Source organism: Tarenaya hassleriana, unplaced genomic scaffold, assembly GCF_000463585.1.
Source record: "Tarenaya hassleriana unplaced genomic scaffold, ASM46358v1 Cleome1, whole genome shotgun sequence".
NCBI classification, from domain to species: Eukaryota; Viridiplantae; Streptophyta; class Magnoliopsida; order Brassicales; family Cleomaceae; genus Tarenaya; species Tarenaya hassleriana.
This window is the reverse complement of record NW_010960187.1, coordinates 2,601,079-2,627,217: the sequence shown is the minus strand read 5'-3', so window position 1 is coordinate 2,627,217 and position 26,139 is coordinate 2,601,079. Positions and strand designations below refer to the sequence as shown.

At 37.9% G+C, this 26,139-nt stretch overlaps 7 protein-coding genes across 10 annotated transcripts; 5 read left to right on the top strand and 2 right to left on the bottom strand.

The window, feature by feature from the left end:
• The first annotated feature begins 6 nt into the window (after positions 1–6).
• LOC104806727 (nucleolin) lies at positions 7–654 on the top strand. Its single transcript, XM_010531760.2, has one exon. It carries the CDS (start codon positions 118–120, stop codon positions 439–441), a length of 324 nt encoding a protein of 107 aa, XP_010530062.1. The 5' UTR covers positions 7–117; the 3' UTR covers positions 442–654.
• Positions 655–3,065: 2,411 nt separating this feature from the next.
• Positions 3,066–5,481, top strand: LOC104806711 (protein ROOT PRIMORDIUM DEFECTIVE 1). Its single transcript, XM_010531737.1, has one exon. The coding sequence runs from the start codon at positions 3,405–3,407 to the stop codon at positions 4,656–4,658; it is 1,254 nt and encodes a 417-aa protein (XP_010530039.1). The 5' UTR covers positions 3,066–3,404; the 3' UTR covers positions 4,659–5,481.
• On the bottom strand, positions 5,329–9,113 carry LOC104806718 (heat shock 70 kDa protein 6, chloroplastic). Its single transcript, XM_010531748.1, has 8 exons — positions 8,346–9,113; positions 7,580–7,832; positions 7,364–7,443; positions 7,110–7,252; positions 6,935–7,033; positions 6,610–6,799; positions 6,084–6,482; positions 5,329–5,903 (listed from the first exon to the last, which is right to left on the bottom strand). The coding sequence occupies exons 1-8, from the start codon at positions 8,928–8,930 to the stop codon at positions 5,484–5,486; spliced, it is 2,169 nt and encodes a 722-aa protein (XP_010530050.1). The 5' UTR covers positions 8,931–9,113; the 3' UTR covers positions 5,329–5,483.
• A 518-nt stretch (positions 9,114–9,631) lies between these two features.
• On the bottom strand, positions 9,632–11,005 carry LOC104806702 (60S ribosomal protein L21-2-like). The gene is made up of 2 exons (XM_010531724.2): positions 10,737–11,005; positions 9,632–10,026 (listed from the first exon to the last, which is right to left on the bottom strand). The coding sequence occupies exons 1-2, from the start codon at positions 10,971–10,973 to the stop codon at positions 9,769–9,771; spliced, it is 495 nt and encodes a 164-aa protein (XP_010530026.1). The 5' UTR covers positions 10,974–11,005; the 3' UTR covers positions 9,632–9,768.
• Positions 11,006–12,072: 1,067 nt separating this feature from the next.
• On the top strand, positions 12,073–17,360 carry LOC104806688 (CCR4-NOT transcription complex subunit 11). 2 transcript variants are annotated; one of them, XM_010531713.1, is made up of 13 exons: positions 12,073–12,273; positions 12,810–12,978; positions 13,470–13,577; positions 14,126–14,200; positions 14,567–14,620; positions 14,745–14,878; positions 15,040–15,190; positions 15,264–15,401; positions 15,876–15,947; positions 16,026–16,099; positions 16,180–16,321; positions 16,586–16,664; positions 16,987–17,360. In XM_010531713.1, exons 2-13 carry the CDS (start codon positions 12,811–12,813, stop codon positions 17,082–17,084), a joined length of 1,293 nt encoding a protein of 430 aa, XP_010530015.1. In that variant the 5' UTR covers positions 12,073–12,273; position 12,810; the 3' UTR covers positions 17,085–17,360. The 2 variants fall into 2 exon arrangements, with proteins under 2 accessions (XP_010530015.1, XP_010530007.1); XM_010531705.1 differs by having other exon boundaries at positions 14,742–14,878.
• Positions 17,361–19,072: 1,712 nt separating this feature from the next.
• LOC104806671 (chloride channel protein CLC-c) lies at positions 19,073–23,822 on the top strand. 3 transcript variants are annotated; one of them, XM_010531684.1, is made up of 8 exons: positions 19,073–19,178; positions 19,265–19,497; positions 20,188–20,388; positions 20,878–21,055; positions 21,184–21,446; positions 21,811–22,080; positions 22,247–23,375; positions 23,452–23,822. In XM_010531684.1, the coding sequence occupies exons 2-8, from the start codon at positions 19,289–19,291 to the stop codon at positions 23,539–23,541; spliced, it is 2,340 nt and encodes a 779-aa protein (XP_010529986.1). In that variant the 5' UTR covers positions 19,073–19,178; positions 19,265–19,288; the 3' UTR covers positions 23,542–23,822. The 3 variants fall into 3 exon arrangements, with proteins under 3 accessions (XP_010529986.1, XP_010529994.1, XP_010529978.1); XM_010531692.2 differs by having other exon boundaries at positions 19,075–19,178; positions 19,289–19,497; XM_010531676.2 differs by lacking the exon at positions 19,073–19,178 and having other exon boundaries at positions 19,192–19,497.
• Positions 23,823–24,471: 649 nt separating this feature from the next.
• Positions 24,472–26,139, top strand: LOC104806663 (40S ribosomal protein S15a-1). The gene is made up of 4 exons (XM_010531664.1): positions 24,472–24,570; positions 25,096–25,246; positions 25,377–25,537; positions 25,809–26,139. The coding sequence occupies exons 2-4, from the start codon at positions 25,114–25,116 to the stop codon at positions 25,905–25,907; spliced, it is 393 nt and encodes a 130-aa protein (XP_010529966.1). The 5' UTR covers positions 24,472–24,570; positions 25,096–25,113; the 3' UTR covers positions 25,908–26,139.

The following is a 26,139-nucleotide window of genomic DNA, read 5'->3' as shown; positions in this document are numbered from 1 at the left end:
TCTTCCGATTACCTCGACCCCGATCTCCGCCGCCGATTCAACACCCTCCGATCTCGAACCTCTGCCGCGCCAGCGCCGGAGAACAATCAGCGGGGGAGGCGGCCGGAGGAGAAGCAGATGCCCAGATCGGAGGATGTGGGAGAAACCCAAGACGATCTCATGGCCAGATTCGCCGCTCTGAAGGCTTCTCTTCCTGCTTCGTCGTCGTCGTCGTCTTCATCTGTTTCGGCGATACCTCGGGATGGCGATGGAGGAGGAGAAGAAGAAGAGGAGGAGGAAGAAGACGAAGTGGAGAAGGTGATCAAATGGGCCATGGACGCTGCACGTCTCGACCCTTCTCCTGAATCTGACGACGAAGACGATCACAACCACAGATCTGATGATGATGATGATGAACACCATGATGGCAATGTTGGAACAAAGAAAGATGGCAAGAGATAGCTCTTTTGGCACAGTCTGGAAGGTTTTGTACATCGATTTACTCTGAACTGATACAATTGGTGAAGATTGATGCTGTGTCCAAAGTCGATTTGAATCCGTATCACTTATTAGCTACTGTGATCCGACAGTGGAATCTATAGAACTCTGGTTTTGTTGTTGTGTTCCACATTTGCCTTCTCTTTACAGGATGAAATAACATTTGCGTTCTTCGATGAGATTTTACACATAAACCCGGGTATGAAAATTGAATCCACGAGGTGAACGATCAAAGTGCCATGTTTTATGGATCTGACGAAAATTCGGGTTCGAGTTCGGATTTCGATCGGCGATTATCTATATCCCGACCTGACGAAAATAGGAGTATTTGGATTTGTATATGAGAGACTCGCTCGAATTCAAAATTATAGGTATTCGGGATGCCAATATCCAAAACAAATGTCCCGGATATTCGTAGATATCCGGGACTAGATTTATTTAACAAAAAAGACAGCAATATTTATGTAAAAAAATTAAAGTTATAATTATAGAGACAACATTGAGAAATAAGAAATGTTTAATCCAAATATTGAGAAATGATAAATTTTTAACCTAAAACAATGAAAATATTATAATCATCTAGCAGTATAATTGTTTAATCCGTCTTATAAAAAAAATATATTATCCGGATATCCGATTTGTGTTTCTAATGTTATAAAATCTTAATAAATGCAATGATGGTTTCGAATCCTAAAGCTTCAAGATCCTAACTCGGAATCCAAGGACGGAGTGGGGGCCACCGAATAGGGAAGATAAGAATCTTATTCAAAAGGCATAGTTTTATAGAATATAATCAAACTCGATATCCATATTTCCATTCCAACTCAAGAGAAGCTTGGTTTTTACCCATCGATGGATTTTAGTATATATTTTTACGCGCACTCTTGCTCTAGTAATTTCATGGTAGAATCTTATCTACGTTTTATTTAAATAACAAAATAACCGACTCCATTATTAGAAAAAAAAATGGATAAACGATTCGCAACAATGTTGAACTATCTCGTCCTTCTATATACATATGTTGCATTCTAATTTATACAGATACCCTTTACCCAAAAAAAAAATATGCATGACCTAAAAAGGGCAAACAAGAGTCCAAAATAATTCTCCCCCCTCTAAATATTATATATGTATCGTACATCATAAATATATATAGAGAGTATCATACATCTGTATAATTTCTTACAATCACTACAAGAAAAACACGAATTTGCGACAGATTTTACAAAGCGAATCTGTCGCAATTAAAAATTTGCAACAGATTGCGACAGAATTATTTCTGTCCGTATAACGTTGTCGCAAAAATTTATCGGTCGTCAATCTATCGCAATTTTGCGACGGAGTTTTGTGACATATCATTCTATCGCAGATATTTTTTTAATTTAAAAAAATATAAAAACTATATTATACATATGCATATATCTATATATCTATATATACATATATTACACATATACATATATATACACATATTCATACACATATACATACATATACATTTACATACACATACACACATTCATACCCAATATATATACATGGATGGATCTACTTATGTATAAGTGGGGCACTTACTCCCCTTCATATTTAAAAAAAGAAAAGAAATATTACTTATAATTTTGATTAAATTGTAACAATGCCCCCCATTAAAATTTAAGTGGTACCCCCTCTATTTTTTAACCCTAAATCTTTTTTCCAATTTTTTTTCTTACCAATCTCACATTCTCCTTCATTTTTTAAATTTATTTTCCAACTCCAAATTATTTCTATTTAACCTTTTATCAAATAAAAAAAATTATATGTTCAATAATAATCAAATCTAAATAACTAAAACCAACAAAATATGTAAGTATTCTGAATTTTATTTTAAGTAATTTTTTATATTTTATTCATTTGTTTTTATATTTTTATCATAATAAAAATTTGTTTTTATATAAATTTCACAATTGATTTAACAAAAAAATTGATAATTTTTTTTTTTTAAAAAAATTACATTATCAAAAATTTAATGATCTATTTAACAAGATAAATTCAAAATTGCTCATTTATATATATAACAGTTTTGAATTCAGTTAAAACAGTTTGTACAATCGAATTGATGATCAGCTTTTGAATGATTGTATAGTTTGTTTCATATGAAAAAATATTTTAAAAAGTTATAAATAAAATTGTTATCGACGGATTTTTAAAAATAAAAGAAGATAGAATTTAATTGTAAAACAAAAAATATTATTACGATGATATATATATATTTTGATAAAAGATGATATATTTTTATTAATTTTTTATATTTTATATTATATTTATAATTGTTGTCCCGTTAAAAAAAATTTCTGGATGCGACACTGACGGTTACTCAAACATGGGATAAATGGGATAAGGCATCCCTATTTTTCTCAAGAATCATTTGGCCAACTCCAATCGGGTAATTCGTTCTATTTTGTTACCATTATCATCTTTTTATAGTTATATAAACCAATCTAATATGGTATACAGATATAAATTACGTTTACCTTCTCATATATTGTTTTCATCCTTTTAGTAAAAATAAATAAATCAAAATTAATTTGAAAATAATACATCAATGATCTTTCCCGATATGTAAAAGGACAACTTCTTTAACTACGATGCCATAACGATTTCAATAATATTGAATAATTCCGAAAACTGATTATTGATTCATCCTTGTTTTCGAATCCTTAACAATTGAACGTATATTTATTTTGTTAAAAAAAAAACTATGAGATTCTTATCGTTTTTATATCAGATTAAGGTTTAGTCTTTAAAATTTCATAGTTTTAAATTATAAAAATCTTAAAAGGTATTTTTGTATCAAAATTAATCCCAATTACCACACGTCAGCTTAAAATGTTTTCTAGGTCAACCCTCTTTAGGTTGAAAGTTGGCACGTGTGACCTTTGTAGTCTATGAATCACTTGAACAATAACTCCACGTTTTGGCTTCGAGCTTCAATGGCGGCTCTCTCAGCCTTCAATCTCCCGCGCAATCTGCAACAGATCCGCTCATTCATCAACGCGAGGGTCAAATGGGTTCGCGATCCGTTCCTGGACGAAGCCGTTCAACGAGAGAAGAATCTCAAGCAACTTATCTCTCTCAAGGATCGAATAATCTCTTCTCCTTCAAAATCTCTCCCTCTCTCTTCCCTCTCTCCCCTCAAACCTCTCGTCGGCCTCCCTGAATCCGCCGCATCGTTTTTCCGGCGATACCCTTCCGTTTTTACTACATTCCAGTCTTCGCCGTCCCTTCCTCTTCACGCCCGACTCACTCCACAGGCCGTCGTAGTTCACAAGGAAGAACAAGCGGTTCACGACTCACTGGGTCATCGGAGCGACGTCGTTCGGAGGTTGACGAAGCTCTTGATGCTCACGAGAGCTGGGAAATTGCCTCTGTACGTTGTAGATAGATTCAGGTTCGATTTGGGTCTCCCCCACGATTATCTAACATCGTTAATCGGCGATTACCCAGATTATTTTGACGTGGCGGAGATCGACGATCACTTGACCGGTGAAAAGACGCTTGCTTTGGGGATTGTTTCATGGAGAAACAACCTCGCAGTGTCGGAAATGGAGAGTAGAGAGGCGTTGAATGGTAAGTTTGGGTTGAAGAAAGGACTGCGCATAAGGTTTTCGATGAATTTCCCCAAAGGGTATGATTTGGAGAAAAGGGTGAGGAATTGGGTGGATCAATGGCAAGATCTTCCCTACATTTCGCCTTACGAAGATGCATTTCACTTGGGGCCGAGCAGCGATCAGGCGGAGAAGTGGACGGTGGCAGTGCTATATGAGCTTCTATGGCTACTGGTTTCGAAGAAGACGGAGAGAGACAATTTGCTTTGCTTGGGGGATTATTTAGGGTTCGGAACGAGGTTTAGGAAGGCTTTGATGCACCATCCCGGGATCTTTTACTTGTCGAACAAGATCCGGACGCAGACCGTTGTGCTAAGAGAGGCTTACAGTAAAGATTTCTTGATTGAGAAGCATCCATTGATGGGTATGCGGCATAGGTACATTCACCTCATGAACCAGTCGGAGAGTTTACGAAAGCGAGACCTTATTCATGGAGTTATTCGGGCGAGAAAAAGGTCTTTGGATGAATACAAGGGAATAGAGCAGCGAGGGAAATATCTTCACGTCTTCCAGTTCGCATCACCTTCTCGATGAAACCACAAACCTTCCGTGGTGATTGACCCGAATTGGTGCTCGACCCAGTTTGGATCAGAGGATAGAGAGCGCTACCGATCTGATCATATTAAGTTTTGCCGATGAACAAAAGGATAGTGAACAATACCAGGCTTCGAAAAAAGCAAAGTCGCTGGAACGAGGACTTTGCTGATATGTTACGATTTGTCCAGATTCCGTGTCGGGCATTGCAAGATTTCTTCCCCGAGTTTGGCTTCAGATTCAGTTGGCTGATCAGACCAACCATTGCAAGTTTCCTCCGCGAAAAGGTGTGGACGAAAAACATGAAGGATGTAGTGTACGGAAGCGATGACTTCATTCACATCACGATGAACCACGGTTTTGCCGGGCTCAACCTCACCTTATGTATCTGGACATTTGAAACACCATTTCTATTCAGTTTTCGAAACTTAAGACCCGAACTACTCGAACTCAGAATCAAACACCTCGAGATCCCGGGCGTCCAACCCGTTTTCGCCGTGTACTATGTAATATATTTTGTTATAGGTTTCAAACGTCAAACGGCTCCTCCGATGTTGCCTGCTTATATGGTATCATATAACATAATATGCGACAGCACTGCTTTCGGGACAACTTGTGTTTCTTTGGATCTGAATCATAAACTTCTAGCCTTTACTACCGCTACAAATAAGATCCAAAAGATTGTGATTTTCCTGTGTTTTGGCAAAAATTCAGACTCAAATCCATTATCCAAGCTTACAAAATCACGTTTATACATAACCCTTTTGTAATGGTTTTATTAATTGGAGGCCAATCGGTCAAATCTTTCTTACGGTCCTTTGGCTCTCATTTGCTGTCTGTGAAGTCAGCATCAATGACATCACCATCCGAGCCTTTGCTCGAAGAAGCTGATGAGTCTGATGGTCCGGCCTCAGCTCCAGAAGAGGCGCCTCCGGGCCCAGATCCAGCGCTTGCATCCCCGGGCTGGTTGTACAGAGCCTGGCCAATCTGCATCACTTCTTGGTTAAGAGCGGCCATGGCGTCTTTGATTTCTTGGGTTGAGCCGCTTGCTATCTTGTCCTTGAGCTCCTGCAGCTTAGCCTCCACCTTCTCTTTCACCGGACCGGGCACTTTCTCTCCGAGCTCTTTCAGTTGCTTCTCTGTCTGGTAGACCACCGAATCCGCCTGGTTCTTTGTGTCTATGGCGTCTCTCTTCTCCTTGTCTTCCTTTGAAAACCTCTCTGCCTCTTGCACCATCTTGTCTACCTGCAACATTCATCCATGCCCGCACTCGTCATATATGGGAAAGGGAAATAGCCAATGCTGAAAAGCTAGACCATCGTTGTGTTCTTGTTAGATCACGAAAACCAAAAAGTTGTCGGTAACAAGTTGTGGGTCAATTTCCGTTACACCCTGCGAAAAGATTTGTTGTGTAAATGTACGCACCTCATCCTTAGGCAATGTACTAGCACCAGTGATGGTGATGTCCTGCTTCTTTCCTGTTCCCTTGTCCACAGCAGCAACGGACAGAATCCCGTTCGCATCAATGTCGAATTTGACTTCGATCTGTGGAACTCCACGCGGTGCAGGTGGAATTCCATCAAGACGGAAGCTGCCGAGTGATTTGTTATCCCTAACGAATTCTCTCTCGCCCTGAAGGACGTTAATCTCGACGCTTGTCTGCCCATCAGCAGCGGTTGAGAAGACTTCTGATTTTGATGTAGGCAGAGTAGTGTTTCTGGGAATGATCTTGGTCATAACACCACCGAGGGTTTCCAAACCGAGCGACAGTGGTGTCACATCGAGGAGAACGATGTCACTCACATCTCCGGCAAGAACACCGGCCTGAAATCAGGAGACAATATCGATTGGTAAGTATTCATCATTTGGTACGAAAAAATCTTATCCAGAGGATTTTAAGGGCACAAATATACAAAGGGTATATACGAAATACAGGAAAAGAGGAACAGACCTGAACAGCAGCACCTAGAGCGACAACCTCATCAGGATTGACTGTGACATTTGGCTCTTTCCCGGTCAATTTCCTCACAAGCTCCTGAACAGCGGGAATACGTGTGGATCCACCAACAAGGATCACTTCATCGATATCTTTGAAGCTGAGTTTTGCATCCCTTAGGGAATTCTCAACCGGAGTCTTGCACCTAAGAAGTTGAACCCATACATAAGACGCTGAATAGTTTCATGGTGAATCAGAAGTAATAAGAGTCTGGCGAGTTGAAAATAGCAATCCCGCTTCAAGATTATTTTACTATCCATACGACCAACAGTAGAATTACCTGTCAAGTAAGTCGGAACACAATTCTTCAAACTTGGCCCTTGTGAGGGTAGTTTCAATGTGTTTAGGTCCATCGGCTGTAGCAGTGATAAATGGCAAGCTGGCAACAGAGTTGGCATCAATTAGAACCTACATAACACAGAAGAAATAGTAAACAGATATGGGTGAAATTGTACCTTATGTTTGCTTGAGTCAATGAGGAAAGCTCGATCTTAGCTTTCTCAGCTGCCTCAGTTAGCCTCTGAAGAGCTTGTTTGTCTTTCAGAAGATCGATCCCCTCATCTCTCTTGAAACTTCCAGCAAGCCAATCAACAACTCTCTGTATCGCAAAACACAAATTCATTATGCAGCTAAGCCAAATAAGAACAAACACAAACATAAAAAGATCCAGCTTTCGGGACTTCAAGAAAAAAATTGTGTGCTTACTCACCTTGTCAAAGTCATCACCTCCCAAATGTGTATCCCCAGAAGTCGAAAGCACTTCAAACACACCATCGCCCACTTCAAGCACTTGATTAAAAGAAACAAAGAAAAATTGCAGAAGGTTTTACTACTAAAGTAGATTGTCAAAAGCAAAGATCTTTCTTGGAAACTACATATAGAGTCAGAAGAATTTTGCTGCCCATAGTAGAATAGTGTTATCTACCTGAAACATCAAAAGTACCACCACCAAGATCAAAGACTAGAATTGTTTCATTGCTTTTTCTCTCAAACCCATAAGCCAAGGAAGCAGCTGTAGGCTCATTGATAATCCGAAGAACTTCCAACCCAGCAATGCGACCAGCATCTTTTGTAGCTGTCCTCTGTGAATCGTTGAAGTAAGCAGGCACAGTGATTACAGCTTTGGTAACTTTGTCGTTCAAGAACCTCGAGGCATCGTCAACAAGCTTCCTCAGAACCTACGTCAGAAACCAGACGCGAGAAAACATCAACACAAAAGAACTGGGAATGTTTCATCAATCATATGACAACTGCAATTGAAGAAACTCAACACAGACTCTATTTCTATGAACCTGATGTCTGCAAAACAATATACAGAAGATACGAAGTAATGAGAACTAAAAAGCAAAATCCTAACATGGGAAAACAAAAGGGATATTCAAATGAAAATAGCAGCATATGACAGATAGTACATAGGAATTACTACAATTTCAGAATTGTGCATTGTGCAACTCATTTGCTTAATGTTTTCCTATTTGAGGTTGATCACACATAGGCTAAGAAACAAACTTAAATTCAATCAATACTTAATAACATCTTCCGTTTAAAGTATCAGACACACAACAATTTGATGATCACAGTAAACCATCACAATTACAGAAGAGAGACAATTTCTTTAACTCAAACCAGTGAAACACAACCCACTAACGATTAGTTCAATAACATGAATGGATTAGGGTAAACTTCAATACCTGTGCTGAAATTTCTTCAGCAGCAAACTGTTTGCCGATTGCAGGGCACTCGAGCTTAACATTACCGTTCTCATCCCTCACGACTCTGTAGGAAACCTGCTTAGATTCCTCATCAACCTCCGACATCTTCCGACCAATAAACCTCTTCACCGAGAAGAAAGTGTTCTCCGGGTTAACCACCGCTTGCCTCTTCGCAATCTGTCCGACAAGCCGGTCACCGTTCTTCGTGTACGCCACCACCGACGGCGTTGTTCTCTGACCCTCTGCATTCGTCACAATCGTGGGCTTGCCTCCCTCCATGGCAGCAACGGCGGAGTTTGTCGTCCCCAAATCGATTCCAACAACCTTCTCGTTCACAACCCGCACCGGACCCACAGCGTACCTAGACGCGCCGCCGCCATTTCTCCTCCCGATTCTCAGGAAAGCGGAGCTGGGTGTACAGAAAGGCCCGGTTCTCCTCCCGAAGAACGCGCTTCTCGGCGGGAAATTGCCGTAACCATCCAGATTCCTCTTCGATTTAGAATTAGAAGAACTAGCGAACCCAATTCCGCCGAGAACGTGAATCTGAGCGGCGGAGGAAGCCATCTACGAATGGAATAGAAATGTGTACGAAGTCAAAATTCCAAAAGCGAAGAATCTAAGAATCAAGCCGAGAAACGATGAAGGAAGACGAAGTGGATTTTGAAAGAAACCCTAAGAAAGTTGTCGAGGAGCTGATGTAGAAGAGATTCAAGCGAAGAGAGGGTGGAGTAGGGGAAGAAGATAAGAAACAAGGGTTTAAGAGGAGAGAGAGTTGGGGAAGAAAATATAGTGCCACGTGGAAGGTTCTAGAACCAGAAGATTACGATGGGTTGTTTTCGACCGTTGGATCTGAGTTTTTTTTTGTGTGTGTGAATAGACCAGGGAAGCCTCCAGTGTTTTCTGTAACGTGTCTTTGTTTTGGGTTCGGCAAAGTTTGGGGGGTTGGGCCGAAACAGAAATAATCATGTGGTTGTGGTTTCTGAATTTATAAATCTGAAAATTATAAAATTGATATAGAAGAAACATCTAGAGTTTTATTTTTCATTTTTAAATTTTGATTTTAAAAACTAAACTGAGTAAACAATAAATATAATATATCCGACATAATTGGATTGGAATATAATAAATATTTTAATTTGCATTGGTGATTTTATTTACAACAATATTTACACTTAATTCTCCATTCTCCATTTTTTTTGTAAGAAGTCATATCTCTAAACTCGGATTTGTTTTCACAACGGTGACCCACCTGAAGTAAAATCATATAATGCCCAATGGTAACAATCCAAGACTATTTCCATTGATGAGCATATGGTTTTTTCACAGAAGATTACAGAGAGCCGAAAAACACAGGTAAAAAGAGTGCAAAACTTGAACTGAGGGGGAGGGAGGGAGATCAAACTCAGTAGCCACCCTTGAGATCGTTGACGACGTCGTAAGGGATGGGAGTGACGGTCTCTAAGGTCGCGCCCTCGACCATGAACCCGGGCTTGGGGCCTTTGGGTTGTCTCTTGGTGCTGACGGTTTCGCCTCTCGCCTTGGCTTCGGCCTTCAACCGGTCGTTCTTTTGCTTCCTGAGCTTGAACTCTTCGTTGCACCTCGATTGCTGGACATGCTCGATCCGAACGTGGATTCTTTTCCTGATAATCCGGTTACCCACCTGGGATTTTCACAAAACATCATCAAGAACGAGCTCAGGATCACAAATCATCGAATTTATACATGTTCTTGCATCAACAGACTTGACAAACGGATTCAAAAACCACCCATATGCTAAACTCAAGGCCAAGAAAAGGATAGAGAAACTTCATGTTAGCAAGCAAGACAAAAAACATTGTGAAGCAAAAAATAAAGATTCAAACTTGGGGTCAAGAGCAATAGCAATGAACACACACACAATGAATACACAGTCTCATTTCCCGTAGAAAATGACCATTGGATCAAGAAGATTACTACTGAGTAAAAAAGATTTCAAATGTAAAAACTAAGTCAAGGTACAGAACATTTACTTCATTCCTCAATGAAATCATCATAATTTCGATGAGATTATTACTGAATATAGAAAAATTAAAGCTTTACAGGCCCCCAACTTCAGAACTGAAAACTAAAACAAGGTACAGAAAACCGAAATCATATAAAATGAACACTCTAATCTCATTTACCATAAAACGAATCCCCATTTCATCAAGTAGAATCTAACCGAACACAACAAAAGATTCAAAAAAAAAAGATCAGAACTTTACGGACACTAGGACAAGGGTACACACAACATCCAACATTCAGCAGTAAGAGACCTTCAACAGATCGAAACATACAAATACGACACGAAAATCGCCAAATTCAGAACAGAACCAGAGCGAGAAATTTTACCTGCTTGTTCACCTCGACACCAATGGCGCGCTTGGTGACATTCCAGACACGACCAGTTCGGCCATGGTAGAACTTGTGGGGCATGCCCTTGTGAACAGCACCATTAACCTTGACATCGACATAGTCTCCGATCTTGAAGGTCCTGAGATATGTCGTCAACGGGATGTAACCCTTCTTCCTGAAGGGACGAGCGAAGAGATCCCTCGTCCTCGCCCGGACACCGTGACCTGCCGGCATTTTTTTTTCTGGGTAGGTAGAGAGAGTGCCTGCTTGAGAATCGATGAGTTACGGAATTTATATGGAACGCGATTTAGGGTTTTGCGGATAAATGGGCCTGATGTGATAAATTTAGGGTTTTGGGTGAAATTGGGCGTAATCTGGTGAATTTAGGGGTTTGGGTCCTTGGGAGATATGGGCTTATGCTGATAAAATTTGGGGTTTGGTTCGGCTACTAATTTCGAACTTGAAATATATTTTATTGGTATACTAACACAATGACATCATAACTCAAATCAAATAAGTCTATCACATTTTTTTTTAATATTATAATATAAAGTTTATCGGGATTTTTTCAAACTATATCGCTCAAAAGATCAAAAGATCAAAAAAATTCATATAAATATCTCTCCTAAATGAACGACTCATTTCTATCACATTTTGAATGGATTGTTGGATGCTTACATCACACACAACAATTGATATAATAATATTCCGTTTCCATGTTTTAAGTAGACATGTTATAATGTATTTTCTCTCTTTTAAAAAAAATTATAGATAACTAACTAATTGTTTAAGATATCATGAATATATTATCTATTTTAAAATTATCATTTTTTAAAATATTTTTAATAAAATAATATAAAAAATATTTTCTATATCTAAAAACATATAGATATATATTTACGTTTCTATTTTTTTCAAATATATATGTTATTCACGACAAATTTAAAATATATTTTATATCTAAATAATTTTTAAATTATTAAAATATATTATTTATTTATGTAAATAGTTGATAAATTATTAAGAGATATTATCAAAATCTTATATTATCTCTTCCTTTTATTTCTCGAATTTGTTTTAATTAACATTTTAATATTAAAATTATTTCAACAAATGATAAAGAATGGTTTTAATATCTAAAAAATAAAGATTGATATTAGTATTTACATTTATATTGTTTCAAATAGATCATAACAAACCTAAAATTTTGTATTATTTATTTGAATTTGATTCTGTTTTAATTATTGGTTCCTATATCTCAAAAACAAAATATAGATTACATTTATACTTATCTTTATATTTTTTTTCAAATATATTCAGTTACGCCTAAATGGCAATTTTTTACGCGAAACAATTCTAAATTTCTAATCCGCACCAGTAGGAGTCTTGCTATTTACCCAAAATCTTCCCCATTTTTCTTTCAATTAAACCCTAAGTGTTCTGCTCTCGTCCTCCCTATCTCGAGCCTCGATTCGATCTTGTGTTCTCTCTCCCTCCCGACTTCTCTCGCAATTCCCCAGCACCATTCCTGCCGGTTAGTTCTGCGTTACGTCTTATGCTTCGTCGGTCGGAACGGAGATTTTCTGTTCGAATCGGATCTGTTTTGCTTCGTTTTCCGGCTCTGTTATGTCTTCATTTCGAATCTGTATCTGCTTAGTTCTGATTCCTGTGTGGCTTTCTTTGTGTTTTTGCGTTCGAACTTTTGTTCTATCTGTCTCATGAATTCCTCTTTGGATCGGCGCTTTACTTGTTCCGGGTTGTTCATTTGATCGAATTTTTCTTGATGAATGTATATTGGATCTGTTTTTTAATTCACACTACATATTTGGTCTCTTTTTCTTGTTAAACCCTAAACCAGACGGAAAATTTTCAATCAATGGCAGAGAATTTAAGATGATTCAAGTGTCTATGTTTGGACTATGAATTGAAGCTCATAAATCGCAGATAATATAAGTATCCAGTTCTGTGTTGGCGACTATGAGTTTAACAAGTTCATGAAATGCGGAGAGTTTAAGATAATACTGAGGCTTTTTTCTGGTATTATTTAACGAGCTTGTGCTATATATTCAGGATGCTTTCACACATACGTGTGCAGCTGAAACATGAGGAGTCGGCGACTCTTTTGTCGCTTCTCCAGTCAGAGCTCCAGCCGATTGATGGTATATTGGCGGAATTCCACTCCAAGTTTCCTCCATCACGATACTTCACTGTCTGCGGTAGTCTTTACCTGCTCATAGAGGCAAGTATCAGTGCTAAACGTTCTTTAATTTAGGTATTTAATCATGTGCTAGACTGCTAGTGAGGGGTTAAGGTTTTTGGCGTATTGGTTTAATGGATCTGATGTGAAACTAGAGATTTTTTTTTTAAGAAACAGTATGATTAATGTTTTTCTTCTCCACAATTCCCTGCTAATTCTTAGTGTCTTTGCAAGCCAGCTATTATGTTTTTCCACCCAAGAAATTTGGATTCCCTTATCGGGTTTGCAGAATTTAGCTGTTGATGGTCTTGTATTTTGGGATTTATTATTAAGCTGCACCTCACAGAGGATATAGGTTGTATTTTGTAGTTTAATCTGTTTTTGTTCTCTCTGTGAGGTTTCGGCAGCTGATTGTCTGTTGAGGTTTTAGTCATTTGATTTTCTTTTGCTAGTTTTACTCATGGCATTGCTGGGTTGCATTATCATCTCAATGCTTGTAGGTACTGACTAGATGAAGGTTTGATCAATTTCAGGATAGTTTGCTGCTCCGTCCTTCTGAACGTCTTATAGCGTATGCTATCCTTTACCGATGTTACGCCCGGATACCGAAACTCAACCCGTTTATGTTTCAAATGATAAACGTAAGTGCAACCTGCATTCCTTTTCTGCCGGTCGTTTTACATGGCTCTGCAGTTTTGAGTTGTTCTTTGTGAATGATTACTATTTTTAAAATGTTTAGAATTAGTTAATGTGAGCACCCTCCATTGCACATTGGTATATGGAAGTCTGATTTTTCCTTAAGAGTAAACTGACTTATTTCAACATTGTCTGGAGAATTGGATTTCAAGTGTATTAAGCAGCTTGGTTTTGTAGAATTGTCTCTTAAAATTATAAAATGGTTTGTTTCAGAGTTGTGGTTGCTGACAGGGCTTAGTTTTCGAAATCTGCTTTAAGTTGTAAATTCTTTCCGCTTGTGAAAACCAAGCTTTTGAGAACACCGTAGCATTATTTCTTTGAACTGTTGCAAATTGATTTAGGTTGTGAATGATGAGATTTCGTGTATTCATCTATTGCTATTTTTAGCTTTTTATTTGTTGATTGGACGAATATTTGTTGCATTCCTGAGCTTGATATGTAGTTTTCTGGTGTGAAACATACATGTTTTCTATAACAACATAACCTTTTGCAGTCAGCTTTTAATGAGCAAGCTGAAAATTATGAGAGAGCGTTCCTTGTCCACTTGTTACGATCGAGCAGTAAAGAGGTGGGTTGATGATTGCATTTAGGGCAACATCTTTTAGCTGTTTGCATCCTTGTTTTGCTAATGCCATGTGAGTTCAAAATTATTTCTTCCATTATTCTTTTTCCTTCTCTAATATGTTACTGCTCCTGTGGGAAGAGGCACTCAATTATATGGTGTAGAACTGTGATTCCTGTGTTGCTATGCATTGTGCTATTTACAAATACTGTCTGAGAATATTGTTTTCAGCACTTTGGACTTGCAGCAGTGGTTTGGTTAACTGTCATAATTTTTCCACTACTCTAATTTAGCATATCTTCAGCTTTTTATCTGATGTTTAAATGTAATTATTCGTTACCATATGTCATGGCTATACTTATCCTTTTGCAGATTCTTAAACAGTCTGTTGCCGATTATATCAAATCCTTTGATCCTTCAGCTCATGTAAGAGCTCTTAACATTTATAGTCAACGTTCCAATTGTATTTGCTAATCCCTCTTTTTTTAATTATTATAACACTTCTTGAGATTTTTGCTCTGTGCCTTAATTTACTGGTGATTGATAGGAGTTACCTAAGCGAGAAGAGTTGGTGCAAGAGTACTGCAAGGAAACTCAACCTGGATCATCTGATGAACCAACTTGTGTCACAAATCTGTTGCCGGATCCTGATGTTCCACATGGGTCTGATCCTAATTCTGCAGAGTATGTAGACTATGAGTTAGGAAAATGTTTTTTCTTTCTATGTACTTATTTACATTTGAATTTGATCTGTTCCTGAATGCATCCAGTTTGGTATTCAGCTTAGTTTCCATCTTCATATTTTAAATTTCTTGATGAATGATTAAGAGACAACCGTCATTTAGGTTTGATCTGCAACCTGGAGGAAAGCCTAAAATAGGATCCGGTGATAGAGATGAGATTGTAGCTCTAACAATGCAAATTCCGATTTTTGGGGCATTATCTCCTAGTTGGATCCGTCCATTCCCTCCAATGTACCCAGTTCACGAGAGTGAGGTAAGACCGACTTTAAGGATTAATTTTACTTGTTCAGAACTTTCCTATGAGCTAAATATTTTAAATTTTACAGCTGCTGTGGATTGAACCTGATAACAGCCATGAGCTTGTTTGGGACCATGGCATGTGTGCCGATACTAGCAGAGGTGCAATGGTTAGGGACTTGCTTGCAAAGGCTTTAGAGACGTCACTTACACCTGCACAGCACGAAGTAAATATTCTGTGGTGAACATAAAGTTATACAAGTGTCTTATTCTTTGAATAATCTTTAATTGTTATATAACGCTTTAACACTGACCAGCTGGTTTAGAAGGAAACAAACAAGTTTTAACAATAGGTATACTAGGTTATTAGGACACAATTTTTACTGTTTCACTTCGAGCAGGGATCTCTTTTATATCATATAATTAAGAATGGGAGACATATATCTTTTGTAGAGAAGTTTTGCTGTTATCTTATTTTATCTCTCCTTTTTCATTTATACTAAAACGTCTAGCTGCTAATACTATGTTGAAGAACATGAATTGTAGTTCTTAGAAAATCAGCATGAATATAGATAGATGTACTGATTATGATAATTTTTTCAACCAGCATTTATCACGAGTTTGTGTAGTTTGTATCAGTTCTGAAAGTTTGGATCTTTTGGTGAAAGAGAACTACAAATTTTATTCATTTCTTTGGCCAGCAAATTCTGATGGAGTTTGCAAATGACCCAAAGCTTGTCTATCACTGTGGAATAACTCCAAGGAAGCTACCGGTATGTCCTTTTATATATTATCCAACAGTTTCGTTTTTTTGGTTCTTTCTATTATGTGATCCCATTCTTTGTTTTCAGCTTTTGGTAGAAAAAAATCCTCAAATTGCTGTCGAGCTTCTCACCAAGTTGATCAACTCTCCAGAGATTGCTGAGTATGTAATCACCACCGCTATTATGCTATTTTACGTTATGGAAACAATTCTTATTGTGGAATCTGAGAATGCCTGTGCAGTTATTTTACAGCTCTTATAAGTATGGACATGAACCTGCATTCGATGGAAGTTGTGAATAGGCTAACAACAGCAGTCGAACTTCCGAAGGAGTTTATACATATGTATATCACTAATTGCTTACAATCTTGTAAGAACATCAAGGTACTGAACGGAACTGCATTTTCTGCTACAGGATCATCCTTGTTTTGGTGTACCCTTTTTGATCTATGATGCTTATGTATTGCGTCAATACTATCCTGTGTCGTTTCATATTGTTGTTCCATATGCATTTTATCGGATATAGACTTCATATTGCGGTTCCACGTGCATTCCGTGGTGTTACATTGCTCTGATTTCTGTTCAGATTTTGTTTATTTTAACTGTTAAATGCTGACTTGATGAACTTTTCTTTCTGATCCAACTCAGGACAAATACATGCAGAATAGGCTTGTACGGCTTGTTTGCGTGTTTTTGCAAAGTCTAATTCGGAACAGAATAATTGACGGTACGTCTGCATTTCCCTTGCTTATTTTTCAGATAGTTTCTTACTTTGTATTATTCTAAGTAACAAAGCATTAATGAACCGTTAAAGCCAATGAGAAATTACCGAGCTCGATTCTAATTTGTGATACTATTCCATTTTATATTTGTGCCAACTTAGTACGAGGCTCGTAAATTTGCTTGATTAAATATTGTCCTAGTCGACTATAACTTCGAAACAGAAGCCATAAGAATGCCCATTTTCATAAGCGGAAAACATGCTTAGTGAACCTGTCTCATCGTTAAATCTGTTTTTATCAATCAATGGTGGTTCACTTTGGGTGCAGTGAAGGAACTTTTCATCGAAGTCCAGGCTTTTTGCATCGAATTTTCGCGGATTCGGGAAGCGGCCGGGCTCTTTAGGCTTCTGAAAACATTGGACTGAGTAAACGTTCTCTATTTTTCACTGCAGAATTCAGATTCTTCTCATTTTTTCTTAAAATCTTCCTCCTAACTTTTGGGAGTTGTGGAAAAAAAAAAGGACAAACCAATTTGAACCCAAAGGCACTTTTCCTTCTCTTAGGTGTTTTGTAAGGAAGTCTTTAATCTCATAATCTTCCTGCCCTTAAATCCTAAACAGCAAGGGAATGTAATATGGTGTCTGGGTATGGACATTTCGGATTTCGGTTATGTTTAGGTTATCGTATTTTCAATTTCATTTTTTTCCGTTTAGTGTAGAATTTATATATATTCAATTTTTATGTTAGGTTTCGGTTCGATTCGAAATCACTTTGGATTTGGTTCAGATTCTATTTTGATTAAGAAAATCTTTTTATTTTTAAATAGAATTTTGTTTTCGTTGATTTGGTTTTTATGTTAAGATTCGATTCAATTTAGAGTTCGGTTTAGATTATGTTTACATTAAGAAAATTTTTCTTTTTTTCATTCAGATTGCTCTGCATATTTTCATAATTGGATTCTATTTGGTTATGATTATGTTAATCAAACTCTAAATCTCCACCTGTGGTCGTGTCTTCAAAACCGCACATTCAACTGAAAATTTCATGTGCCCCTGAAGACAATCACATGCATTGTCTCGCAATTCGGCCTCAGGCCCGAGACATTTTTTTTATAATAATGATTTTGTATAAATTTTTCAAACCCTATCATATATATTAATATTACATCCATTATTTTTTTTTTATTTTTCAAACCGACGTTATCTTAGTTATTACAAGATTTTAGTGACTTCTTATATCATCTGTTTAAACAATTACAGTGAAAGTGATTCGCTTCATAAAAGCCATCGAGTCTTCCACCGTCTTAGGATGTGTTTTAAATTTTATATTATACTTTACGAGAAAGTCATTATCATCTTCGTATTTATTAATCGCGAATTCATCCTGTGGTGTGCACGTTTCCCTTTTCCATTAAAATATTCCAACTCTCTCCTTTTTTTAAAAAAACTTTAACAATTGTTTAGTTTGTTTTTTAGGTAAAAATTTAAAAATACCACAAATCACTTTATTTATTTGTTTGTTTGTTTGTTTGTTTTAGTAACCAATGAATCTTGCTACTCCTTCTGTTTCATTTTAAATAACGTTGGAGAACAATTTTTTTAGGAGAATAATATTTTTGTTTCGAAATAAATGACGTTGTTATATTTTTAATGTATTTTTAAATATTTTTTTTCTAAATTTACCTTTATTTATTTAATAATATTTAAATGTCCCACAATGTTTAGAGTTAATAATTATCTGTATAATAAATAAGTATATTTTTTATAAAACATTGTGTGGAATTTTGTGCATGCCAATAATGTCAATTTTAGGACGGATCCGCAATGTATTATTTAATTGTAGATGGGGATCCCTTTTTGTCTGCTAAAGGCCAATCTTGTTTTTCAGATAAAAAAATAGAAACCCTCGTTAATCATTGCATGGATTAGCCAACAATACAAAATTTTAAACAAAAAAAAAACTAAATGAGATTATAGAAAAATATTGAATTTCCAAATTGTAATATTTTAAAACATCATAATTTGTTGCGCGAGACTAAAATTACATATTATTTAAGATTTAATTCTATTTTGACGAAGCATCTATCGTCACCGCATTTGTTATCACAATCATAAGTTCTTTTGTACTCACTCCGTTTTATAATAATTGACATTTTAATTTTTTTCACAGTTTTAAAAAACTAGAAAAAAAGTTATCTATACCCTAATTTAAATATTTCATTAAGGATAAAATTTAAAATTAATTTAAAATCTAAAACGACAATTATTTAAAAAAAAAAAATTGTTTATGACGATCAACTATTAAAGACAGAAATAGAGGGAGTATTGTTTCTTATTGGGATTCCAAACAGGCTAATCTTATTGATTTTAGGAAAAACAATATTTGAATTTAACAAAGAAACAAATTTTTAAGAGAAAGATTTATATCCAAAATAAAGAAATTTCTTTCTGAAGCGTTCAAAGGGTACTTCGATTCGTCGAGACTCTTATCGTAAACAAACAAAAGACCAAATAAAAAAGGTAAGTGAATGATTCCGATTGTTGCATTTCATACGCTGCAAATTTTTCTTCTGAACTCTGAGTTTCGTCTCCGAGTCACGACTCAGAGAACGATTCTTCGGTTTCCTTAGATGATCACAGAGGGCATGGATAATCAGAGAGAAGAGCATGATATAGATGTCGAAGGAGCAAATTCGTACGAGAGGAAAATTTCGGGGATCTTAGATGATGGCTCCGTCGGATTTCAGCAGCCATTGCTCGCGAGGAATCGGAAGAACACGACTTCGCAGATCGCTATCGTCGGAGCCAATACTTGTCCGATCGAGAGCCTTGACTACGAGTACGGCTTTCTGTCTATGTTCTTCTGTGCAATGTTCTTTTAAATTTCGTTTCCGACAATCCAATTAGAAGACATGAAGGATTCAAGCTCTTTTGGGTTTCCATGTTTGTGAAGTTCGGTTTAGTAAAGAGAAAGAGAGATTCATTTTAGGTTGGGAATGATACGAAGCTAATGGATCATGCCAGGAAAATTTTCTTGCCCTCTCTTTGTTTGGAAGCTTAGAAAATCTAGGATTTCCTGTCGAGGAAGGAGAATAGTTTAACCCATGTAATCATTTCGGGTCCATTTGAGCTTTTAGTTATTTTCTACTTCTTTCGTTTTTTTTGTCCTTTGGTTAGACCATTAGCTTGTAGGGGACCGCTTCTTAGATTACCTAAAGCTCATTTGACATGTTTATGTGCAAAGCTTGTATGATGGATCCCAAAGATCAAATCTTTTTTTTTTGGTCTTTCTTGGTATTCATAACTAGTGTACTCCCTAAGCTCATATGGTATAGAGAAATGAAAAACAGCGGCTAACAAAAAGGAGATAACATTTGTTATCTCCAGACATAATCTTAAAATCTTAGATTGCATGAGTTTTTTGGTCTTGCCCCTAAATCTGCTATACTATTGCCTCTGTATGTTCATATGTTATGACCTTATATGTCAGAGATAAGGGCCATAGCTTACCAGCTTCTCATTCTGGCAGGATTTTTGAGAACGATCTTTTCAAGCAGGACTGGAGGGCTCGGAAAAAGACTCAGATATTCCAGTATACGGTTCTCAAATGGGCACTTGCTTTCCTTATTGGTTTATCCACGGGGCTCGTTGGCTTCTTTAATAACCTTGCTGTTGAGAATATTGCTGGATTCAAACTTTTGATCACCAGTAATCTCATGCTCAAGCAAAAGTAAGTTTTGTTACAACTGTTAAATCTGTGCTTCTACTGCTTAATTTAGCTTTATATACTTGTTTTGCTTGGTTGAATCCATGATTGGATTTCCTGCTAATGTTTTGAATTCAATCAGAGACATTACTGTTTATGCATCTTCATTTCTCATTGTATTACACTGCTACGAGAGTTTGGTCTCAGAGGCATTCATGTTTTGTCTCCATTTGTTTTCCATTTGCAGCCTAAATGCATAAGGTGATAATTTATTTTTTGGTTTACAAGGTTTTCAGAATATATTTTCCGCAAGGCTTTTGTAAAAAGAGATAAATTATTAAAAATTACGTGGTACTCTTTTCACCATGTGTTTCGCGCTTACGATATTTAATAATGTACGAGGTTATTCTGCCTTATCGGAGCATCTTATGCTCAGCCTCCACATTTATTATGAAGCTCGCAGATTGCAGTACTCAGAATGATAACCTGTGGGCCATGTTTTTTCTTTTGCAGATACTTTCAGGCCTTCTTTGCATTTGCGGGATCTAACGTGATTTTGGCAACTGCAGCCGCTGCACTTTGTGCTTTTCTAGCTCCGGCAGCAGCAGGATCTGGCATACCGGAGGTTAAAGCATATCTCAATGGTATAGATGCTCATTCAATCTTAGCCCCGAGCACCCTCTTCGTAAAGGTAAGAGCCCAAAATATCTTGCCAAACATTGATCAACTCCTTGAGAACATCCAATGGCAACCAACAGTGTCACTTTCGGTTTGATCATGCTAGTTTGGTTTTCTATGATACGTATGTTAAACTGGCAGATCTTTGGATCTATATTTGGAGTTGCTGCTGGGTTCGTAGTCGGGAAGGAAGGACCTATGGTGCATACTGGTGCTTGCATTGCCAATTTACTAGGACAAGGTGGTTCTAAAAAATACCACTTGACCTGGAAGTGGCTTAGATACTTCAAAAACGATAGAGACCGAAGAGACTTGATTACTTGCGGTAGTGCTGCTGGTGTAGCAGCTGCCTTTCGTGCTCCAGTCGGAGGAGTGCTTTTTGCCCTCGAAGAAGCTGCTTCATGGTAATCTTCCTGTTTTCTTATGGAATGGCACCTTTTGTAACCAAAATAATTGAGCAGGTGGATTCTGTACATGTTATTTTGCTCAGAAACAATGCAAAACTATGGCAGAGGAAGCTTCTACTCAACTGGAATTTTTGCTGCCAGTTGAAGTGGAAAATACCATCATTTACATATAGTGTAGAATATTACTCATGCAACATGACTGTAGTATCGAGACATTATAGAAAACGAAAGTAGACATCAACAAGGGAGGGAATCTGAGTGATGTACCATGCAAATATAGTCAGTCATCTTCGTATATTGATCTCTTTAATTGTTTTACCTGCCTTGAAAGATCATGTCTCACTCGTAAAAACTTTGTTAGGTGGAGGAGTGCACTTCTCTGGAGGACGTTCTTCACTACAGCGGTAGTAGCTGTGGCACTGAGGAGTTTGATTGAATTCTGCCGGTCTGGGAGATGTGGATTGTTCGGGAAAGGAGGTCTCATTATGTTTGATGTGAACTCGGGGCCAGTGGTCTACAACACACCAGATTTGCTTGCGGTAATATTCCTTGGGGTTATCGGAGGGCTCTTGGGAAGCCTTTACAATTACCTCGTGGACAAAGTCCTCCGCACATACAGCATCATAAACGAGTATGCCATTTCTCCTTTGAGTTAACTATTCCATAAATATGCCCTCCCCTCTTTCGGTTTCAAAATCATGCAAACTCGAACATTCAGAAGAACTTTTTACTGCTTTGCGGTTTCCCTCATTGTGATTAAGTCCGAATTTTACTTTTGGTAATTCCATTATTTGCAGGAAAGGTCCAGCCTTTAAGATTATGCTCGTGATAACAATTTCCATTCTTAGCTCATGTTGCGCATTCGGGCTCCCGTGGCTTTCACAGTGTACTCCATGTCCTGTTGGAACAGAAGGCAAGTGTCCAACCATAGGTCGGTCCGGCATTTATAAAAGTTTCCAGTGTCCTCCAAACCATTACAACGACCTTGCATCCCTACTTCTCAACACCAATGACGATGCAATCCGTAATCTTTTCACATCCATATCTGAGAACGAGTTCCAAATCCCCACCCTTCTCATTTTCTTCATCGCTGTATACTGCCTTGGCATCGTCACATATGGCATAGCCATACCCTCGGGGCTTTTCATTCCCGTTATTCTTGCTGGAGCCTCTTATGGACGTCTTGTTGGTAGGCTCGTGAATCCAGTGTCTCAGCTTGATGTAGGTCTTTTCTCTATGCTTGGAGCTGCCTCTTTCCTCGGTGGCACAATGAGAATGACGGTCTCTCTGTGCATTATACTTCTTGAGCTCACGAATAATCTCCTGATGCTACCGTTGGTGATGTTGGTACTCCTGATTTCGAAAACCGTTGCTGATTGTTTCAACAAAGGAGTGTATGACCAAATTGTGAAAATGAAGGGCCTGCCTTTCTTGGAAGCTCATGCAGAGCCATACATGAGGAATTTGGTTGCTCAGGATGTCGTCTCTGGACCTTTAGTCAGCTTCCCGAGGGTTGAAAAAGTCGGTGTTATATGGCAGGCTTTGAAGATGACGACTCATAACGGGTTTCCTGTGATCGATGAACCGCCTTTCACTGAGGCTCCCGAGCTCTGCGGGATTGTTCTGAGGTCCCATCTGCTCGTCCTTCTGCAGGGGAAGAAATTCTCCAAACAGAGAACGGTCTGTAGCTCACGTATCTTGACTATATTCAAGGCGCGTGATTTTGCCAAGCCGGGATTAGGTAGAGGGCTCAAGATCGAGGATTTAGAAATCAGCGAGGAGGAGATGGAGATGTATGTTGATCTCCATCCTATAACCAACACTTCTCCATACACCGTAGTGGAGACGATGTCTCTTGCGAAAGCGGCTATTCTGTTCCGGCAACTCGGCCTCAGGCACTTGTGTGTCGTGCCCAAGACACCAGGCGTAAGTCTCTCTCTCTCTATGTGTTCCGTTCTACATTTGGCTTTGCTCTGTTCTGAACTATGTTTCACTGTGGCAGAGGCCACCCATTGTTGGGATCCTAACGAGGCACGATTTCATGCCGGAACATGTTTTGGGGCTATACCCTGATGTTCATCCGCTCAAGTGAATCAACAGGACTCTCTCTCTCTCTCTCTCTCTCTCTCTCCGGCCATTGCAGCATTGGTTTGGATCGGTTACATGATCCAACGCGTCACAGGTATGATTCTTGTTCATGTGTTACAGGGAAATACAATGGTGGCTCCAACATTCTTTCATGCCTCTGTTCTATATAGCTACTTTGGAGTTGCTAAGTCATATGTTGTGTTGAAATGTGTATACATACATACATACATACATATATATATATGTATGTACTTAAATGGATCTGAAAATGAATTCCCTTTCACAGCGAACCCTCAAAAACATGCTTTCTTGCGTAGCACGTTATTTTATTACGGCCAAACAATTATTTATTAAGAAGGACGTGACAGAAGCAGCACGAGACTTCATGAAAGAACAAAAACCCGACATTGATGCAAAGATTTTCATCCTTAGTCTATTCAAATGTTCTTTTACAAGATCGTTACCTACCGTTAAGGTAGTTATTTGAGGAATTTCTTCACCATAACGACCCTTCCATATAAACAACTTGGATGGTTCCATTATGGGAACAAAATTTCTTTTCACTTCGGATTCGAATTCTCACTCGCGAAGATATATTCATACGGATTTACGAATACTATAGAAAATTTCTCCCAAAAAATCTGAAAATATCCGAATATTCTCATCGAATTAAAGTTCTCTGAAAAAAATATGAAATATTTTTTTATTTTAAATGTTATGCCAATTTTCTTGTGAACTTCAATTATCTAGAAATCAATTCGCAAAAAGAAAAGAAAAAAGAAAATTACAAAAAGCTCACTACCAACGGATAGATAGATGACGTGTACAAGCTATTCATCTTTAGGCCCATTAAATATGCCCAAATTAGATATTTTGGGCCCAATTGTTTCTTGGATCTATCTCGCTCAACAGGTTTCAGAAAAATGCCTATAAAAGCACAAACCCTAGCAATGTTGTGTCCTTTTAGTTCTTCATTCAACTGTGTTTGAAGCTTCCGCGAGAGAGGTCGGAGCGACAGTCTCTTCGGTACCAGGTTAGATAGCATAGAAAAACCCTGACTTCTGCTCGTCTTCTGTTCCTCGATTCTGGGTCTGATCGTATGCGAACTGAATCTACGGGGAGATTGTTACGCGAATTTGCTGTTTCCTCCGGGAAATCTTGTCTCTTGTTCTGGAGATCGTTTTGATTGTCATGGGATTATCCAGATCGAAAATGCGAGTAGAATTTATTGAAATCGTCTTCGAAGATTGGCTTGTTTGTAATGTAACCCTTGTTCTACTGTAGTTATTGCTTTTTGTCGAGTCGAGTGTATGTGATCTCTCGTGTATATTGTTTCGATATAGATACCGGCATATAGATTCTCATCCAAGTATATAAACTGCGTTTCTTTGTTATTGTCTTGTATCTGATAAAAAAAAAAGTGAATTGTATCTGGAATTTACAGAAAGGGTTGGATCTGTTTCGTAGTTTGATTTGGAAATCTATATTTCACTTAGAAATTTGCATCTTTGGTTGTATTTCCGATTAACGCTGAAACTTGTAAATTATTGGGTTGTAGTTTGCATCTTTCTTGAAGATGGTGAGAATCAGCGTTCTGAACGATGCCCTTAAGAGCATGTACAATGCGGAGAAGAGGGGAAAGAGGCAAGTGATGATAAGGCCTTCTTCTAAAGTGATCATCAAGTTTCTTATTGTCATGCAAAAGCACGGTAGGGTTTTTTTCTTACAATATCAGTTCACTCCTGTTCTTTTTTGTTCCGTTCCCTCGCTAGCTCGGCTCCGATGTCTGATGGTTCTTGTCTGATTCTTGATCCTTTGTGCTTGCTCATTGATTTGCAGGCTACATCGGCGAGTTTGAGTACGTTGATGACCACAGGGCTGGTAAGATTGTCGTTGAACTAAATGGAAGGCTGAACAAGTGTGGAGTCATCAGTCCCCGGTTTGATGTCGGTGTTAAGGAGATTGAAGGCTGGACTGCTCGTCTTCTTCCGTCCAGACAGGTCAGTCTCGATACCTTCTCGTTACTACAGTGTTTCTTTTCGTTTTCATCATTGCATAAGAGGACCTTTCATTGTAGTTGATCTTGAAACCGTTAGCTTTCGTGCTAAGTGCCAGTGACCCATAGTCACTATGCCCTTTTGTTGGTTACCATTCTTTCGTGGAATATCAAAGTGTAATTGTCATTCGGTACAGATAGATAAATGGGATGGATGAAACTTGGGTCATGTTATTATTCATTCAGTAACTCAGTTGAGTTCATTTGTTGTGCAGTTTGGTTACATTGTTCTGACAACTTCAGCGGGCATCATGGACCACGAAGAAGCCAGGAGAAAGAACGTGGGAGGCAAAGTTCTCGGGTTCTTTTACTGAAGCATCGGTTTTACGAGACTCTCCTCTTCTTCCCGGTATATTTTGCTTATCCTCAAGTATTGAATCCTCGATCTTATAAGTGGATTTTTCTAAATTCCCCTGGCCATTGTTGTTTAGTAATGCCTTTTTTTATCCGAGACGAGTAGAGAGGTAATTTCAATTCTGAGTTGTTACAATTTGCAAGATTTTGAGCCAATTTATTCATCAAAATCTATATGGGCGCATTTTGGTT

Excerpts from the sequence above, each read along its gene's own strand:
- LOC104806727 (XM_010531760.2), top strand. The coding sequence starts at position 118 with ATGCCCAGATCGGAGGATGTGGGAGAAACCCAAGACGATCTCATGGCC.
- LOC104806711 (XM_010531737.1), top strand. The coding sequence starts at position 3,405 with ATGAATCACTTGAACAATAACTCCACGTTTTGGCTTCGAGCTTCAATG.
- LOC104806718 (XM_010531748.1), bottom strand. The coding sequence starts at position 8,930 with ATGGCTTCCTCCGCCGCTCAGATTCACGTTCTCGGCGGAATTGGGTTC. Across the intron at positions 7,833-8,345 it reads CTGAAGAAATTTCAGCACAG|GTTCTGAGGAAGCTTGTTGA; the intron begins GTATTGAAGTTT and ends TTTCTGACGTAG. Across the intron at positions 7,034-7,109 it reads TTGACTCAAGCAAACATAAG|CTTGCCATTTATCACTGCTA; the intron begins GTACAATTTCAC and ends CTCTGTTGCCAG.
- LOC104806702 (XM_010531724.2), bottom strand. The coding sequence starts at position 10,973 with ATGCCGGCAGGTCACGGTGTCCGGGCGAGGACGAGGGATCTCTTCGCT. Across the intron at positions 10,027-10,736 it reads GTGTCGAGGTGAACAAGCAG|GTGGGTAACCGGATTATCAG; the intron begins GTAAAATTTCTC and ends TGAAAATCCCAG.
- LOC104806688 (XM_010531705.1), top strand. The coding sequence starts at position 12,811 with ATGCTTTCACACATACGTGTGCAGCTGAAACATGAGGAGTCGGCGACT. Across the intron at positions 14,621-14,741 it reads CCTTTGATCCTTCAGCTCAT|GAGTTACCTAAGCGAGAAGA; the intron begins GTAAGAGCTCTT and ends GGTGATTGATAG. Across the intron at positions 16,100-16,179 it reads AACTCTCCAGAGATTGCTGA|TTATTTTACAGCTCTTATAA; the intron begins GTATGTAATCAC and ends ATGCCTGTGCAG.
- LOC104806671 (XM_010531684.1), top strand. The coding sequence starts at position 19,289 with ATGATCACAGAGGGCATGGATAATCAGAGAGAAGAGCATGATATAGAT. Across the intron at positions 21,056-21,183 it reads CGAGCACCCTCTTCGTAAAG|ATCTTTGGATCTATATTTGG; the intron begins GTAAGAGCCCAA and ends TTAAACTGGCAG. Across the intron at positions 23,376-23,451 it reads TCGTGCCCAAGACACCAGGC|AGGCCACCCATTGTTGGGAT; the intron begins GTAAGTCTCTCT and ends TCACTGTGGCAG.
- LOC104806663 (XM_010531664.1), top strand. The coding sequence starts at position 25,114 with ATGGTGAGAATCAGCGTTCTGAACGATGCCCTTAAGAGCATGTACAAT. Across the intron at positions 25,247-25,376 it reads TATTGTCATGCAAAAGCACG|GCTACATCGGCGAGTTTGAG; the intron begins GTAGGGTTTTTT and ends ATTGATTTGCAG. Across the intron at positions 25,538-25,808 it reads GTCTTCTTCCGTCCAGACAG|TTTGGTTACATTGTTCTGAC; the intron begins GTCAGTCTCGAT and ends TTTGTTGTGCAG.